Source organism: Vollenhovia emeryi, unplaced genomic scaffold, assembly GCF_000949405.1.
Source record: "Vollenhovia emeryi isolate VEMERY1.0 unplaced genomic scaffold, V.emery_V1.0 DF939225.1, whole genome shotgun sequence".
Classification (NCBI taxonomy): Eukaryota; Metazoa; Arthropoda; class Insecta; order Hymenoptera; family Formicidae; genus Vollenhovia; species Vollenhovia emeryi.
In genome coordinates this window covers 349,535-362,492 of record NW_011967141.1, presented here as the reverse complement: position 1 = coordinate 362,492, position 12,958 = coordinate 349,535, and the positions used below count along the sequence as shown (strand labels likewise).

Sequence of the window (12,958 nt, the reverse complement as noted above, 5' to 3'; positions counted from 1 at the left end):
TAACAACATCAATGATTTTTATTGACCGTATCTGGCAATTAAAATTCTTATTGCGAAAAATATTACCCCAACCAGGATTCGAACCTGGGACCTCCCTCAATCCGTGACGGGCGTCTTACCAGCTCGACCAATTCTATTTAATATTTAAGTATAATAAAAGCTCAAATTTGATTTTTCATTTGTACATTAATAAAAAATGTTACAGAATAGTCACAGCTTCGTGTGTAGCATTGTGTAACATTTTCTACTAATGTTTTACAACGTAAGAGTTATGTATTATATTGTATGCATGTCACATAAAAATAAACAAATTATAAGAATGTAAAAACACAATTATTTCAGAGAAAAGAGGACCGCCGAGATAAATTCGGTGGGGGTGGTGGAGGGCCTCTACAAGTTGGGTCTGTTCGGTCTGTTCGCTCACATAACGAAAAATCAGTAATTCTCTTTTTATCGATACTTGATGCACATAGCACGGAACACAACCCAAACGTGTACATTTGCGTTATCCGCTGAGTCCTAAAGTGGACATTGGCTACGTGGTTCACGTCCACGTTTCCAATGGCCATAGAGGGCGTATCGCGTTCGAGGATCACGTAAAACCGGGCCGTGGTAACCTCTCAGGCTTCTCTCTACTCATGCATTTAGTAGACCATGTGGTTACTGAGGGTTATTTACATATATTTCTAAAATACTCGATATAATTTCTAATCAAGCATAATGCCGAAAGTTCGCACGCAAGTTTCTTCTCGTGTCCACACGGAAGTAGCGAGACAAGGTACATATGTGTTTGCGTGTTAATATGTTCTCTATATTAATAAATATAAATTAATACAAAGCCCAGCAAACATTTTGTATCGTGTGGCAAATTGTTGCAACAGGTATGTGTATTTCATTCTTTTTGCAGGGATTTTATTTAATAAGGATAAGGGTCAGCATATACTGAAAAATCCTTTAATTATTCAAAGTATGGTTGAAAAAGCTGCGCTCAGGCCAACTGATGTCGTATTGGAGATCGGTCCTGGTACGGGTAACATGACTGTGAAAATGCTTGAGAAGGCAAAGAAAGTAATAGCATGCGAAATCGATCCAAGAATGGTAGCAGAATTACAAAAGCGTGTTCAAGGGACCGCGCATCAATCAAAATTACAAATAGTGCTTGGAGACGTGCTAAAATCGGAGCTACCCTTTTTTGATTTGTGCGTCGCTAACATCCCGTATCAGATATCGTCACCATTAGTATTTAAGTTACTTTCGCACAGACCAATTTTCAGGTAATTACACTTTTGCGAATATACTTTAGTGATCTTTTAGAGCTTTGTGGATGCAAATGAAAAGTGGATTTCCAAAGCGGGCGCCCATATTTTTCTAGCATAAAGATATATTTTAGTTTCTACATCCGAGATAGATACTCGAGACTAATATTCTAAGAGTAATAGATTCCAATTTTATAAACTATATACATATATGTATACGTAGGTAGACTTGGCAAATTTTTGATATGTCGACATTGAAAGAAAATGGAGTCAATACACACGTTATTTTTTTCACAGATGCGCTGTCCTCATGTTCCAAAGAGAATTTGCAGAACGTTTAGTGGCTAAACCTGGTGACAAATTGTATTGTCGCTTAAGCATTAACACACAGTTGTTGGCACGGGTAGACATGTTGATGAAGGTTGGAAAGAATAACTTTAGACCTCCACCTAAGGTAGAATCGAACGTAGTGAGACTCGAGCCGAGAAATCCACCTCCTTCGGTCAATTATCAGGAATGGGATAGTTTGACACGTATCGCTTTCATAAGAAAAAATAAAACGCTATCCGCAGCTTTCAAGCAAACCACAGTTGTCACTATGTTAGAAAAAAATTATAAAGTTCACTGCAGTTTGAACAACAAGGTAAGTTTGACACATTACAAAGAAGACAGATGCAAATATTATATTATGTCTGGAAATATAGGTCGAATGCTTGTTTATATTAGAATATTTGTTATTATACTTTATGGTGATTGTCGCACATACATACATTTACAGATTGTACCAGATAATTTTGATATCAAGGAATTGATAAATCATGTGCTAGAAAAAGCAGATTCTAAGAATAAACGAGCTAGGACTATGGATATAAGTGATTTTATCAGGTATAAACTTAAAAGTCTATATATATATATACATATATATATACATATATGTGTATGTGTATCGATTTTAGTAGATCCAATCGTCCAGAACTTAATTAATTTTATTAAATCTGACGATTTATATTTTACAATTATATATGTATATAGTCACTTATAACTGCTAAAACATCAAAACTAGTGAAATGTACCTTTTTCAGCCTTTTATATGAATTCAATGCGCAAGGTGTGCATTTTACATAGTAAAATAAAGTGGGTAAGTCTTCGAGTGTGGACCTGTTATAGCTCAGTTGGAGCATTTGCAAACGGAACGGTCTCAGGTTCGAATCTTGGTCTAGTTCCAGTCCATTATTTTGCTCGCCAAAAATTAAAAAGTGGCGCGTCTTAGTGCCTACCTTCCCGAAGATACACCCCTATTTATTACTCTGGATCAGCATTGACATATTATTTATATAAACTGAGATTTTATAAATAATATCTAAGTAACTATGTCTTTGTTAATAAACAAATTGGTTATTTTTTAAGAAGTATTTACTTTAAAATTATAATTGTTCTCATTGCTATGTAAGGCAGTTCTTATATACTATAGAGAGAATAAAATGAAACAAAAATCATGTTCATGCTTTGATGCCTGTACTAAAACTTGATCATGTCGGTTTTATTCTCCGAATTATAACATCAAAAAATGCTAAAAGTATCGACAGCTACAAAATACGTACTGCAGCATTTAAAACCATGGTACACATTAGCAAACGTATACTTCGAGCATTTTGTTTATTATAACTTGGAAAAATATTAAATCTGAAGGACTTATATTCATACATGTTTTTTTCGCTTTCAATTCATGCTATGAAATATTAATACATATATAATTGAGAATCATCCTGTGTATGATAGATAAAATATATATAAATTACTTAGGTATAATTTTATATTCTTTTTATGATTTCACAGGCATAATATAATACTTTTACTGATCTATCTTTTCATGTGTTGACATACTTGTTATCTATAATTTATATATTATAAACGATCTTAATATACGTAATTTTCGTATAATACAAATTTGCAATAATCTTTACGTACATCGATCTTTTTATTTTATTGTAGTCTCGCATCTTTCATTCTTTCACATATCAGAGTTATATCGAATATTATAAAATACGAGATTTAAAAAAAAATTAAACTCACATATTAGCTTATTCATAAAAAAAGTAATATTTCGATAATGACATTTTATCATACGATATAATGATTATTGCATAACTATCCAAGATATTCGCATGTTTGCTTCAGTTTTTTATATATAGATAAAAAGAAAATATTTTCTTGGAAATGGAAAGTAATCTAATAAAATTTTCGACGAAAAGAAATAAAAGTTATTCTATTTAATTACTGTATGAAAAGTCATCATATATAGCAAAAATATAACGTACAATATCTCTAATTTTATTAATATGTGAACATTATCTCTATGTCTTATACGCATGTATAGATATACGTATGTACGAGGACTATTTGAAAAGTTAAACGGAAAGTTCCAATCAAAAAGTATATTGTTTTAAGATCATGCATATATGTTCGTTCAAAGATATCTAAAAAAATGAATTATTTAATGGTACCCTAGTAGCACAGTGCATTGAACAAACATTGGCCCAATATTTGGAAAGGGTTGAAACCTTCCATTTAACATATTGTGTCTGTTGTGCAAGTACCTTTTATACCTCAATTTGAGAACTTTTCAAGTGGCCCTCGTGCGTGTGTGCGTATGCAAATCTTAATTAAACTGATAATTTACGAAATACACATATTTACAATCTTTGGGTCTCCGTACGGATCATTATATGGATCATATTTCAATAATTCAATATCAGTATCATCAATGCTATCATGCACACGAGTACATACGTATATATACACATACACACATACCCATACACATATATGTGTATACATCGCTGTGCATATTATATTCCCGTGAAAAGGTAGCGTGATAATACGTCTTTCGCACTGCAATTTATATAGTAACAATTTTTGCATCTCTTAGCAGCCGTAACAAGATAATGTTTTAATGTTGAAATTTGCAATTGCGCAAATACAAATTTATTTTAATATATACATTTCATTATGGAGAATAAGATGTTGCTTGCTTTTATTGATATATTTTTATGTCAAAAGCAGGTATAATAAAATTATTAAATACAAATTGATTTTTATAAGAAAAAAAGAATCATAATTATCCTTATCTCTTTTAATTACATCTATATTAAAATAATGTATTAATTAATTAATTGACGAGACAATTATGAACTGTGACATTAGCAACATATGAAGAAGAGCGATATGTGTACGAACAAAATATAAATCTACACAGACACGCAGGATATGCCTGTTCATTTACATGTTAGTTGCAATTTGCAATAATGTGAAATTCACTTGATTAAATTCAATTCATTGCATCTCTTGTAAAAAGTGAAATGTCATTTAAAACAAATTTTATTCTATGATATTTACTACAAATTGCACAGCGTGATTTTATCCCGAAGTGGAAGAAGATTGAAGACGTCGCCTTTTTTTCTTTGGTCTTGACTTCTTTTCATTTTCGGACTTTCTATACTTGGATTCTTTGCGTGATTTATGCTTTTCTTTACAATCGGGACCGTTACGATCGGAATGTTTCGTTGGATACACGTCATTTTTTGACGATATAGACATGGTTAAAATTGTACTTGCATTAGATTGCGATAAATTGAATATTCTGCTACTAGTTCTACTATGACGCTCCTTATCTTTATGTTTTTCTTTACGTTTTGATTTTCTCCAATGCGAATAGGATTTATTAGAATAATTACTACACTGACTACTTGACCTTAAACAATCATCCTCCGAATCCGAAGCATAATATACTTTCCTTTTTGATTTAGATTTATATTCACTTCGTGACACATCTTTATTTATTGAGGCACTGTCATCTTGACTTCCAAACTCATTCGTATTTCGAAATTTCCGGTGCCTACAGCTCGTTCTCTTCTCTCGTTCAGAAACATTAGAGGATGCACTGTTACTTCTAGATCTAGGTTGTCCATTTTCGCTACACTTCAGATCTTTGTTCTTAGACTTGAACTTTTCCAGATTCAACGTTTTTTCTTTGCTTTTCGTTCTCTTTCCACTTTTTGCTGTATGATCGTTTGCACTAGAGGGAGAATTTCTTTTCGATTTATATTCTCTATAAGACTTCTTGATTTTCGTCTTGTTCTCGGTCTCCTCCGTGCTGCTGCTGTCACTACTAGATGAAGCCTCAGCTGAGTAACTTTCCTCTCTTTTAATAAGTTTTATTCGTCCTGTACCTTTAGCCTGTACTCTATATCTTGTCTTTCTTGGTCGTTTTTCGTTACATTTCTTTAGTGAACCTTCAGAGGAGCTGGAATAGGATTCACTAGAACTGGATATTTTCCTTTTCTTAGATATCTTTTTTCGACTTCCTGTTCCATACGATCTTTTATGTTTTTGTATAACTGTCTTTTTCCCCGATTTCTTCAAACGGCTACGCCTTGGTTTTAGAGTGTAATCACTGTCAGAAGTAGCATCACTACTTGTCGAACAAGACGACAAAGATGATCCTTTTGTGGCATGAGATGTACTTGGTAGTGACACATTTTCCACATTTATTCTTCTTGCGGTGGATCTAGTAATCAAATATGATGGCAAACATTTAAAGCTGCACATTTACACTTGTATCAATGATATCGAAGCGACTTCTAAAAAAAGTCTTTGTCTCTGTCTATCACGATGTCACTGTTTAAACGATTAAAAATTGTCGCGATATAATTACATAACTTTTTATAACTTACTGTATTCTTGTATTTCCATTCGATGTAAGAGGAACAGACACATGCTCGGGGTCAGAGGAAAGTAACTCTATGATTTCCGGTGTTCTTTCATGGCGTGGTTTTATATAGCCAATTATTTCACACTCGCCATCCGATTCAGAGGAGCTCGATGAAAGGATCAAGAGTTCTGGTACATGTGGTACATTGTTGGCCGTTTCTACTCTGCGAAACATCTGTCCTACTGCACTAGGACCTAAATAATCATAGTAGGTATCTTAAAGATCCAACAATACACTAAATAATATCAAGTTTGATTTACGTTTATACGTCAGGCCAGAAAATGTAACGCAGGATGCAATTTGCCATTCATCTCTCACCTGGCATGCTAATAGGGTGCGATAATGTATTCGGTATCTCAGCGTTTACTCTCAGATCGATCGCTTCAGAGAGTATTCGAACGTCAGAGTTATCGGAGACAAGACTGCTGCTACTACTGCTGCTGCTGCTGCTGCTGCTGCTATTGGTACTGCTACTAGACGATTCAATACTAGTCGCATATTCGTTTGACAAACCTGTAATGTGATTGGAATATGACATAATTGTGTACTTGAACATTCACAATTATATGACAAATACGAACCACGTGGCAGATAGGAAACAGATTGATCGTATCCAACCAAATCAAAGTTGGTTTCGGCAAAATTTAAGAATTCGTGTATGAAATGATTTGTATGCATAACGAAAAACGGCCGCACAATATTCCGAAATTCCATACTTCTAATATCGTATTGAATTAAGGCATCCATTATTACATTCAACACATATGCAATATGGGTTGGTTCGTTATTAAGTAAAATTTGCAGCTCTCTATTCAGCCACGGTATAAGGCGCTCCAATTCCTGCGGCTCTCTTCTACAATGCAATTGACAAGGAAATTCGAGTATACATTATATTTAATTACATCACAAGTAACACACGTTACAGTGCCGTGCTTAAATAACAGACGTAGACTTTGGGATTTGGAAATTAGGTGAGGAGATATTTACCTGTAATATTCAGGGCTACATTCGCGGAAGCGTCCGAACATGTCGGGCAGCGAAGTGGCCCATATACCATGCCTGTAAACAATACGGCGATAATCTGTAGGATTAGCACGTCTACGTCTACGTTCTTCCACAGGCACTTGAGGCGCTATGCTGGGCAATTGCTCGCGTCTTGTAACTTGCTCTGGGTTCAGCACCACTCCGTGACGACGATTGCCAGTCATCGTTGTCCTGAGACATCATAGAATTGTGTAAGCGTGTATTCAGATTACAAATTATCACGGTGCAAGTAACGTCCTGGTTACATGTACGTATGCATGCGATTGGTACCTGTAAACGAATCGACGAGGGCCAACATTCCAATCGACATCGAAGTTGACGTCCAAGGTGGCAGTTAAGGAATGCGACTGAGGTATCTGCGACACCAACTCGCGCGGTACATGATACTGATCGTAATCCTCTTCCGATCTCACATTGTGTATAATCGATTTGAAGGTTTGTTTGCACAAAGGGCACTCCGTCTTAATTTTAGACCATTGGAGCAGGCAAGTGAAGCAGAACTGATGCAGGCAGCTGTCCGTGAAGGACGTATTAACCAGCTTGCCCAGGCAAATGCTGCAATTTGGAGGCGGCGAGGCTGCGCCTTCGCCTCGCTCGCTGTTGTCGGAATTTTGTACAGGAGCTTCGGATTTTATCGGCTCCTCCACACCCGCGCCGGAGCTTTTTATCTCTAATGGGCCTTCCATCGCTATCTATTACAAATGTCCATTCGTGAGGGAATTTCTATAAAACAAAAAAAGAAAAGCTGTGTCAGAGGTGCACACATACGGCAATTTCTCGCTCAAGAATAGAACGCACATCAAATTCGACATTCGAGTTAATATCGAAACTTGCAAAACAAAAAAAGTCGCGCGTGCAGATAAATTCCGTCCGCAAAAGCTGTGCAAAAGGGGCTAAAACAGATGACGAAGGATGTTTAGAAAATATCGTTACCTCTACACGCGTGGAATACAATGTGCCAGAATAATAAATCGTCAATTAGTAAATGACGATAAAATGCAGAGCGAGTCTGATTATGTGAAAGAGAAAAAAAAAACTTATACGGAATCGCAAAACCCTATCTTTCACTTGTCGTTCGTCGACGATCGAAACTTACTGCTGGTTAAGGAAATCGCGCAAAATTCTTTCGCGAGTCTTTAACTCGCCCGAGTCGCGCGTACCACGAAATATCTTCCCGTGCTACAATGCGCGTGAAAGAGGAAATGTCAGAGACGGGCGCTCCGGTTAATGCCCGTCCGTACATCCCGAGTCGTCTCGCTTTACAGCAGCGAGATGAATGGAGATGAAGAAACGTTCGATTATGAATCATATGAATCATATGGAACAATCTGGAAAGGGCGGGGGGGGAGGAGGAGGAGGAGGAGGAGAGTCAGGGTACACACTTGCACGTCAGACAATGCCGAACGCAGCTAATGATATAGGGTGAGAGTGTACTTGCTCGTAGAGAAGAAGCGTTACGGACCTAGCGACGTATCGCCCGATGCCTCCTCTCGTCGGTGTTACGGACTTTCTCCCGTGTACGAGCGTTGCTTCTCCGCCCTTCCGCCTCCCTACCTGCCCTCCTTTCCGGCGTTAGGCATACGATGCCGTGTACGCAAAAGCCTCGCGAACGTCGACCACTCCGTTCTCTCGCGCGGCGATATCTTGCCCGATGCTGCCCTACCTCGGCCTGGCTCAGTCTACCCGCGCCAACGGACACGTTCTTGCAGTAACCTCCAGTAATTCTTGAATTCTGCTACGGCAATTCCAGCCATGAGCGAAAACCACGACGGTCGTGGGGGGGTAACGTAACGCTGCCCCAGGGTCGGTAAAAAAATTTTACTGCTCGACGAACCCGACGCTACGGCGCATGCGTGCGTCTTGTCTCCATCTGGGGAGATGTATTTCCTCTTGCAGGATGCGCGTGCAAGATAAAAAGCTCTTGTCGCGAGAGAGATCTGAGCGACGCTCTGCTGCAAATCGAGAATTAAGTCTAATTGAGAAAAAGAAAAAAAACTTTCTCTACCCGTGCGTTAACATTTTTATTTAAATATTGTATTATCATCGCACGTTGTAGAACTTTTATGAAACGTTATATACAGTATTTTATAAGCGTTCAAAATGCAACGGCGTTGTGTAAGCATTTTTATAAAGTTTGAAAGCGTATGAACTTAAAAAAAACCTTCATCGGTTACCGACGCTTTATAAAGCTTGTTATTTTCCGCCAGGGCGGTCGAAACGTCCGTTAATTACTTCCAGACAGACACACAGATTCAAGAAATTGCGTTTTCATACTGTCATCATCAAAAGTCAGACTAGAAAAACAATGTAAATTAAAACAACGCAGTTATTTCGCATGGATCTATATTCAGTGCTACGTTCACTCCGAAAGTTCAGCTAACTGTGGATGGAGAATAAATGTAGCGCGTCCACGCAATCAATTATAATTGTATAAATTATGACATAAGCGATTTGTATCCTTAATTTTTGTACGTAACATCTGAATTATCTGAACGTGAACAGGTCTCTTATCGTCGTGCCGATGAATGTAAAAAATTCGCTCATCCCTTGAAACGGCGACGTGTGCTTTTCGGCGTTCGACGCGACGGGACAGACACTTGTCCCGTGTGTACCTGTCGTCGTCGAAAGAGTCTAGGGAAAAGACGGAGTGTTAAGTTTCGTAAATGCGCGGGGGGGCCATTTTCAGATTTGCGATAAACATTTATATTCACCTCGTTGTAATTGCAGTTACTTGATTTTTTGAAACACCTATGCGTAGGTGTATAGCGTTCGTTTCTCTTTCTACACGATTTCAATTTTGTACTCTTTACCGCAGGGGCAATGTAGCCATCCTTGGAATATTCGTCCTGTTTAAATCTCTTGGCTCTAGTAAAAAGGGGCAAGCAAGTATTACTGCTTTGAACGTCCTCATCCATCTCGTCCTTTTTGAAATATATTATGTTGGAAGTGTCCAATAATACCTATGTAATGCAGAAGAAAAATCGACGCCAGTTTACTTACACGTACAGTATTCAAATCGATACTTGGTATAAATATTTCAAAAGTAGTGCTAGCAACATACGCACAAGAAATACTTTACCTCTTCATCTTTCACACATCTTTTTCTTTTAACAGATTTCGCCGGTATATCATCCGACGAAAATTGATTAATATTCTTATGCCTAAGTGGTTTTCTCGAGCTACTTTCCTTTCTCAAGGTCTGCCTGCATTCGGTATACTGAAAACAAGACAGTACACGTATGTGTGCTCGACAGAAAAGCCAGGTATCAAGACATGTACATTTTTAATAATGTGACAAATACACACTTTTCTAATGGCGCTTTGTATAGATTGTATCCACTCGTTGCTATCATCTTTTTCCGAATACAATAAAAATGTCTCATGCAAGCACGTTATACGGAAGAGTTTCTTGCTCAGAACGCAAGTTAAACTGCACTTGTTTAACGGCAACACGCAAGATACGTTCAGTGACGTTTCCGGCTCGCCTTTACAGTATAGCAAAGTGTCATTTAAAAGAACAAAGTATCTCCTGTAAGCTGAATTGCCTCGTCTCGAGACGCGCATCAGTGGTCCTTGTTTGATTAATATCCTACCAGGCTTGACGAGATTAATAGAAGTAACGATGCACTTTTGAAGGTTTAGCAACTTTTGCGTTTCTTCGTTCTGTGCGATTAAAGTGTTTATGTGTTTTGCAGACTTTTCAATTTCAACCAAACACGCTACAAATAAAATTGGATTAAAGTCGTGCCAACAACGTGCATATTCGAATAAGTTATTGGGTGAATATGACATAACAATTACCCTGCAAATGCCTGTGCTCTCTGTGATCGTATGGGGTATGTTGTAACACTTGTTTAACGAGCAACTGATACCTCGGTACTCTTTGCACCGGGGTGATCAATAACGAAGCCAATTTCCTGCCTACTTCTGGTCTCGTTTCTTGATCGCAAATAAATCTTTTGAAGACAGAATCGTTCTCCTGACTTGCCTGAAAGGATCATCCTATAGACAAACTTTAATGTCGGCTGTTTGCGTCTAATAATACTTGTTCAATATCAAGTGTGTACAAGTACATGAAACGAAGTGAAATGGAAAGGACTGCGACGACATATCGTATGCTATTGCATTGCATTTAGGTTTTTCTTATTATGTTCGTGAGAGATGATGGGAAGTTAGGGTGATTTCATAAGGTTTGGGTATGTTCCTTGGAAAAGAGGGCCGTGTACAAGCCGAAGGGCGTCTACACTGCAATAAACTTACAAGTAAAATGCATGCATCTGTAAAGTATAAATCGCGCCGAATGTCAAGAGATCGCAAGTGCCAACGAATAATCTTGCTACGTGATAATTACCTGTAGTAGATTTAGCACTTGGGTGTAATCGTACGCATAAACGGAATACAGCTTGAAGAACGGTGCAAGTTTGTGAAATATCCCGGCTATATTGTCGGGATTACGTTTCAATCCTGCCACCAGTTCACCGCTCACGTTGTATAACGTTTTTATGTTCTCGGCCAGGGTGACGAGTAACGGGTGATCCAACAGCTTTCTCTCGAGAATAGGTTGTATAAAAAACTGAAGGAGCAGACTGCGTGATAGCGCTGTGTCGTGGTAAAAGATATTTATTAAAACTTATACCTCCGTTAGGATTTCCAGTTGTTGCAAGTAAGTAACTTCAGTGGTCAATATCTCTCGAATAGCTTGTGACCTAAGAGCTCTTTGCTTTTCCTCTGCGCGTCTCTCGTTGTCCTCGTTCAAAGCGTGAAGAACTGAAAAGAGATTTGACTTAAATAACAACAGTTGACAAATCAAGCTAAATCGGGACCTGTTGCGGTATAAATCAAATGGAGAACGCCGAATTATTACTTGGGTCCGCGCGAGATGAAGGCAGCCCGATAAATTTATTCACGCATTAAATGTAAAATTATTGGGTTACCTTCGTCTCGCTCGGTCCTAAGTAACGATTTGTCGTTCAATTTGAACAATAGTTAATATACGTATACATGTAAAAAGGACACGAGTTATACCCTTCATACGGCTCCGCATGCTCAACATATTTCTCTCGTTGATAATTTGTCTTAATTCTGCACTGAGGCTGGCCTGAGGCGACAACGGTGAATACATGGCGGCATCAGTTGTTTAGAAAATAAATTAACGAGCAAATACGAGCGGGCGATATTACGGAGTTGTCTTCCGAAATTGGAGCAAATGCAACTCACCACCGTCGATACCCTCCGGTACTCGACACGGTGTTTACTGGCTAAAATTTAAATGGTGCCCGACAGCGCCGCAAGCCGCAACATCTGCGACGCCGGAATTTTGATTGGTTCAAGTTGGTTGAAGTGGCTCCATGGTGGCCGATGGTGGGGAGCGCTCTCGGGTTTAAAGGCCTGTGTCCACGATGACTAGAACTTGATCAAAATTCTAGTTCCGAGAAATGTATAGCCAATCAACTTGCAGCTTTTATGGAATAGCTGCGAGTTGATTGGCTACACGTTTCTCGGAACTAGAACTTGGATCAAGTTCTAGCATCGTGGACATAGGCCTTAAAGCCTCCGCTACAATGATTCTCGGTTCTGTCTACAATGGTCGTAGTCGTAAGAATAATCGACTGCGATTAGTCAATTCTTAGGCTGGTATTACATTTGTCGTACGACAAAGCTTTTAAGCGTATTGATTGCCTGTGTCCAGCAGAAGTTTGCGCTTGCTAAGCGCTTTGCGTTCATTGGATTATACTTTCAGATCTGTGCTGAAATAGAGCTATTCTTCTAGATCTATCCAATCAGCATAAAGCGCTTATTCTTAGCTAAAGCCCGCTGCAGACGATGCTATTTTTCCTGCTGGATTGCTTGCAATTTAGTAAATTACTAGGAATCCTGAATGCTGAGG

The 12,958-nt window shown here is 38.2% G+C and overlaps 3 protein-coding genes across 4 annotated transcripts; 1 reads left to right on the top strand and 2 right to left on the bottom strand.

The window, feature by feature from the left end:
* The first annotated feature begins 567 nt into the window (after nucleotides 1–567).
* On the top strand, nucleotides 568–4,191 carry LOC105560653 (probable dimethyladenosine transferase). Its single transcript, XM_012009942.1, has 5 exons — nucleotides 568–778; nucleotides 908–1,274; nucleotides 1,554–1,899; nucleotides 2,035–2,141; nucleotides 2,339–4,191. Exons 1-5 carry the CDS (start codon nucleotides 721–723, stop codon nucleotides 2,379–2,381), a joined length of 921 nt encoding a protein of 306 aa, XP_011865332.1. The 5' UTR covers nucleotides 568–720; the 3' UTR covers nucleotides 2,382–4,191.
* On the bottom strand, nucleotides 4,186–8,892 carry LOC105560654 (E3 ubiquitin-protein ligase Topors-like). 2 transcript variants are annotated; one of them, XM_012009944.1, is made up of 7 exons: nucleotides 8,510–8,892; nucleotides 7,342–7,794; nucleotides 7,015–7,242; nucleotides 6,609–6,880; nucleotides 6,346–6,540; nucleotides 5,990–6,221; nucleotides 4,186–5,823 (listed from the first exon to the last, which is right to left on the bottom strand). In XM_012009944.1, exons 2-7 carry the CDS (start codon nucleotides 7,755–7,757, stop codon nucleotides 4,674–4,676), a joined length of 2,493 nt encoding a protein of 830 aa, XP_011865334.1. In that variant the 5' UTR covers nucleotides 7,758–7,794; nucleotides 8,510–8,892; the 3' UTR covers nucleotides 4,186–4,673. The 2 variants fall into 2 exon arrangements, with proteins under 2 accessions (XP_011865334.1, XP_011865333.1); XM_012009943.1 differs by having other exon boundaries at nucleotides 8,534–8,892.
* Nucleotides 8,893–9,073: 181 nt separating this feature from the next.
* Nucleotides 9,074–12,493, bottom strand: LOC105560652 (FYVE, RhoGEF and PH domain-containing protein 2-like). The gene is made up of 8 exons (XM_012009940.1): nucleotides 12,097–12,493; nucleotides 11,708–11,838; nucleotides 11,423–11,644; nucleotides 10,873–11,059; nucleotides 10,378–10,790; nucleotides 10,151–10,288; nucleotides 9,783–10,031; nucleotides 9,074–9,702 (listed from the first exon to the last, which is right to left on the bottom strand). Exons 1-8 carry the CDS (start codon nucleotides 12,191–12,193, stop codon nucleotides 9,556–9,558), a joined length of 1,584 nt encoding a protein of 527 aa, XP_011865330.1. The 5' UTR covers nucleotides 12,194–12,493; the 3' UTR covers nucleotides 9,074–9,555.
* Between the last annotated feature and the right edge of the window lie 465 nt (nucleotides 12,494–12,958).

Bases quoted from the DNA above. Each gene is read 5' to 3' on its own strand.
- LOC105560653 (XM_012009942.1), top strand. From the start codon at position 721: ATGCCGAAAGTTCGCACGCAAGTTTCTTCTCGTGTCCACACGGAAGTA. The intron at 779-907 runs GTACATATGTGT...TTCTTTTTGCAG, and splicing joins CACGGAAGTAGCGAGACAAG to GGATTTTATTTAATAAGGAT. The intron at 1,900-2,034 runs GTAAGTTTGACA...ATACATTTACAG, and splicing joins ACTGCAGTTTGAACAACAAG to ATTGTACCAGATAATTTTGA.
- LOC105560654 (XM_012009944.1), bottom strand. From the start codon at position 7,757: ATGGAAGGCCCATTAGAGATAAAAAGCTCCGGCGCGGGTGTGGAGGAG. The intron at 7,243-7,341 runs GTACCAATCGCA...ATGATGTCTCAG, and splicing joins CCTCGTCGATTCGTTTACAG to GACAACGATGACTGGCAATC. The intron at 6,541-6,608 runs GTTCGTATTTGT...ATCACATTACAG, and splicing joins TGTTTCCTATCTGCCACGTG to GTTTGTCAAACGAATATGCG.
- LOC105560652 (XM_012009940.1), bottom strand. From the start codon at position 12,193: ATGTATTCACCGTTGTCGCCTCAGGCCAGCCTCAGTGCAGAATTAAGA. The intron at 10,289-10,377 runs GTGTGTATTTGT...TCTTGTTTTCAG, and splicing joins TACAAAGCGCCATTAGAAAA to TATACCGAATGCAGGCAGAC. The intron at 9,703-9,782 runs GTGAATATAAAT...TCTTTTCCCTAG, and splicing joins GTAACTGCAATTACAACGAG to ACTCTTTCGACGACGACAGG.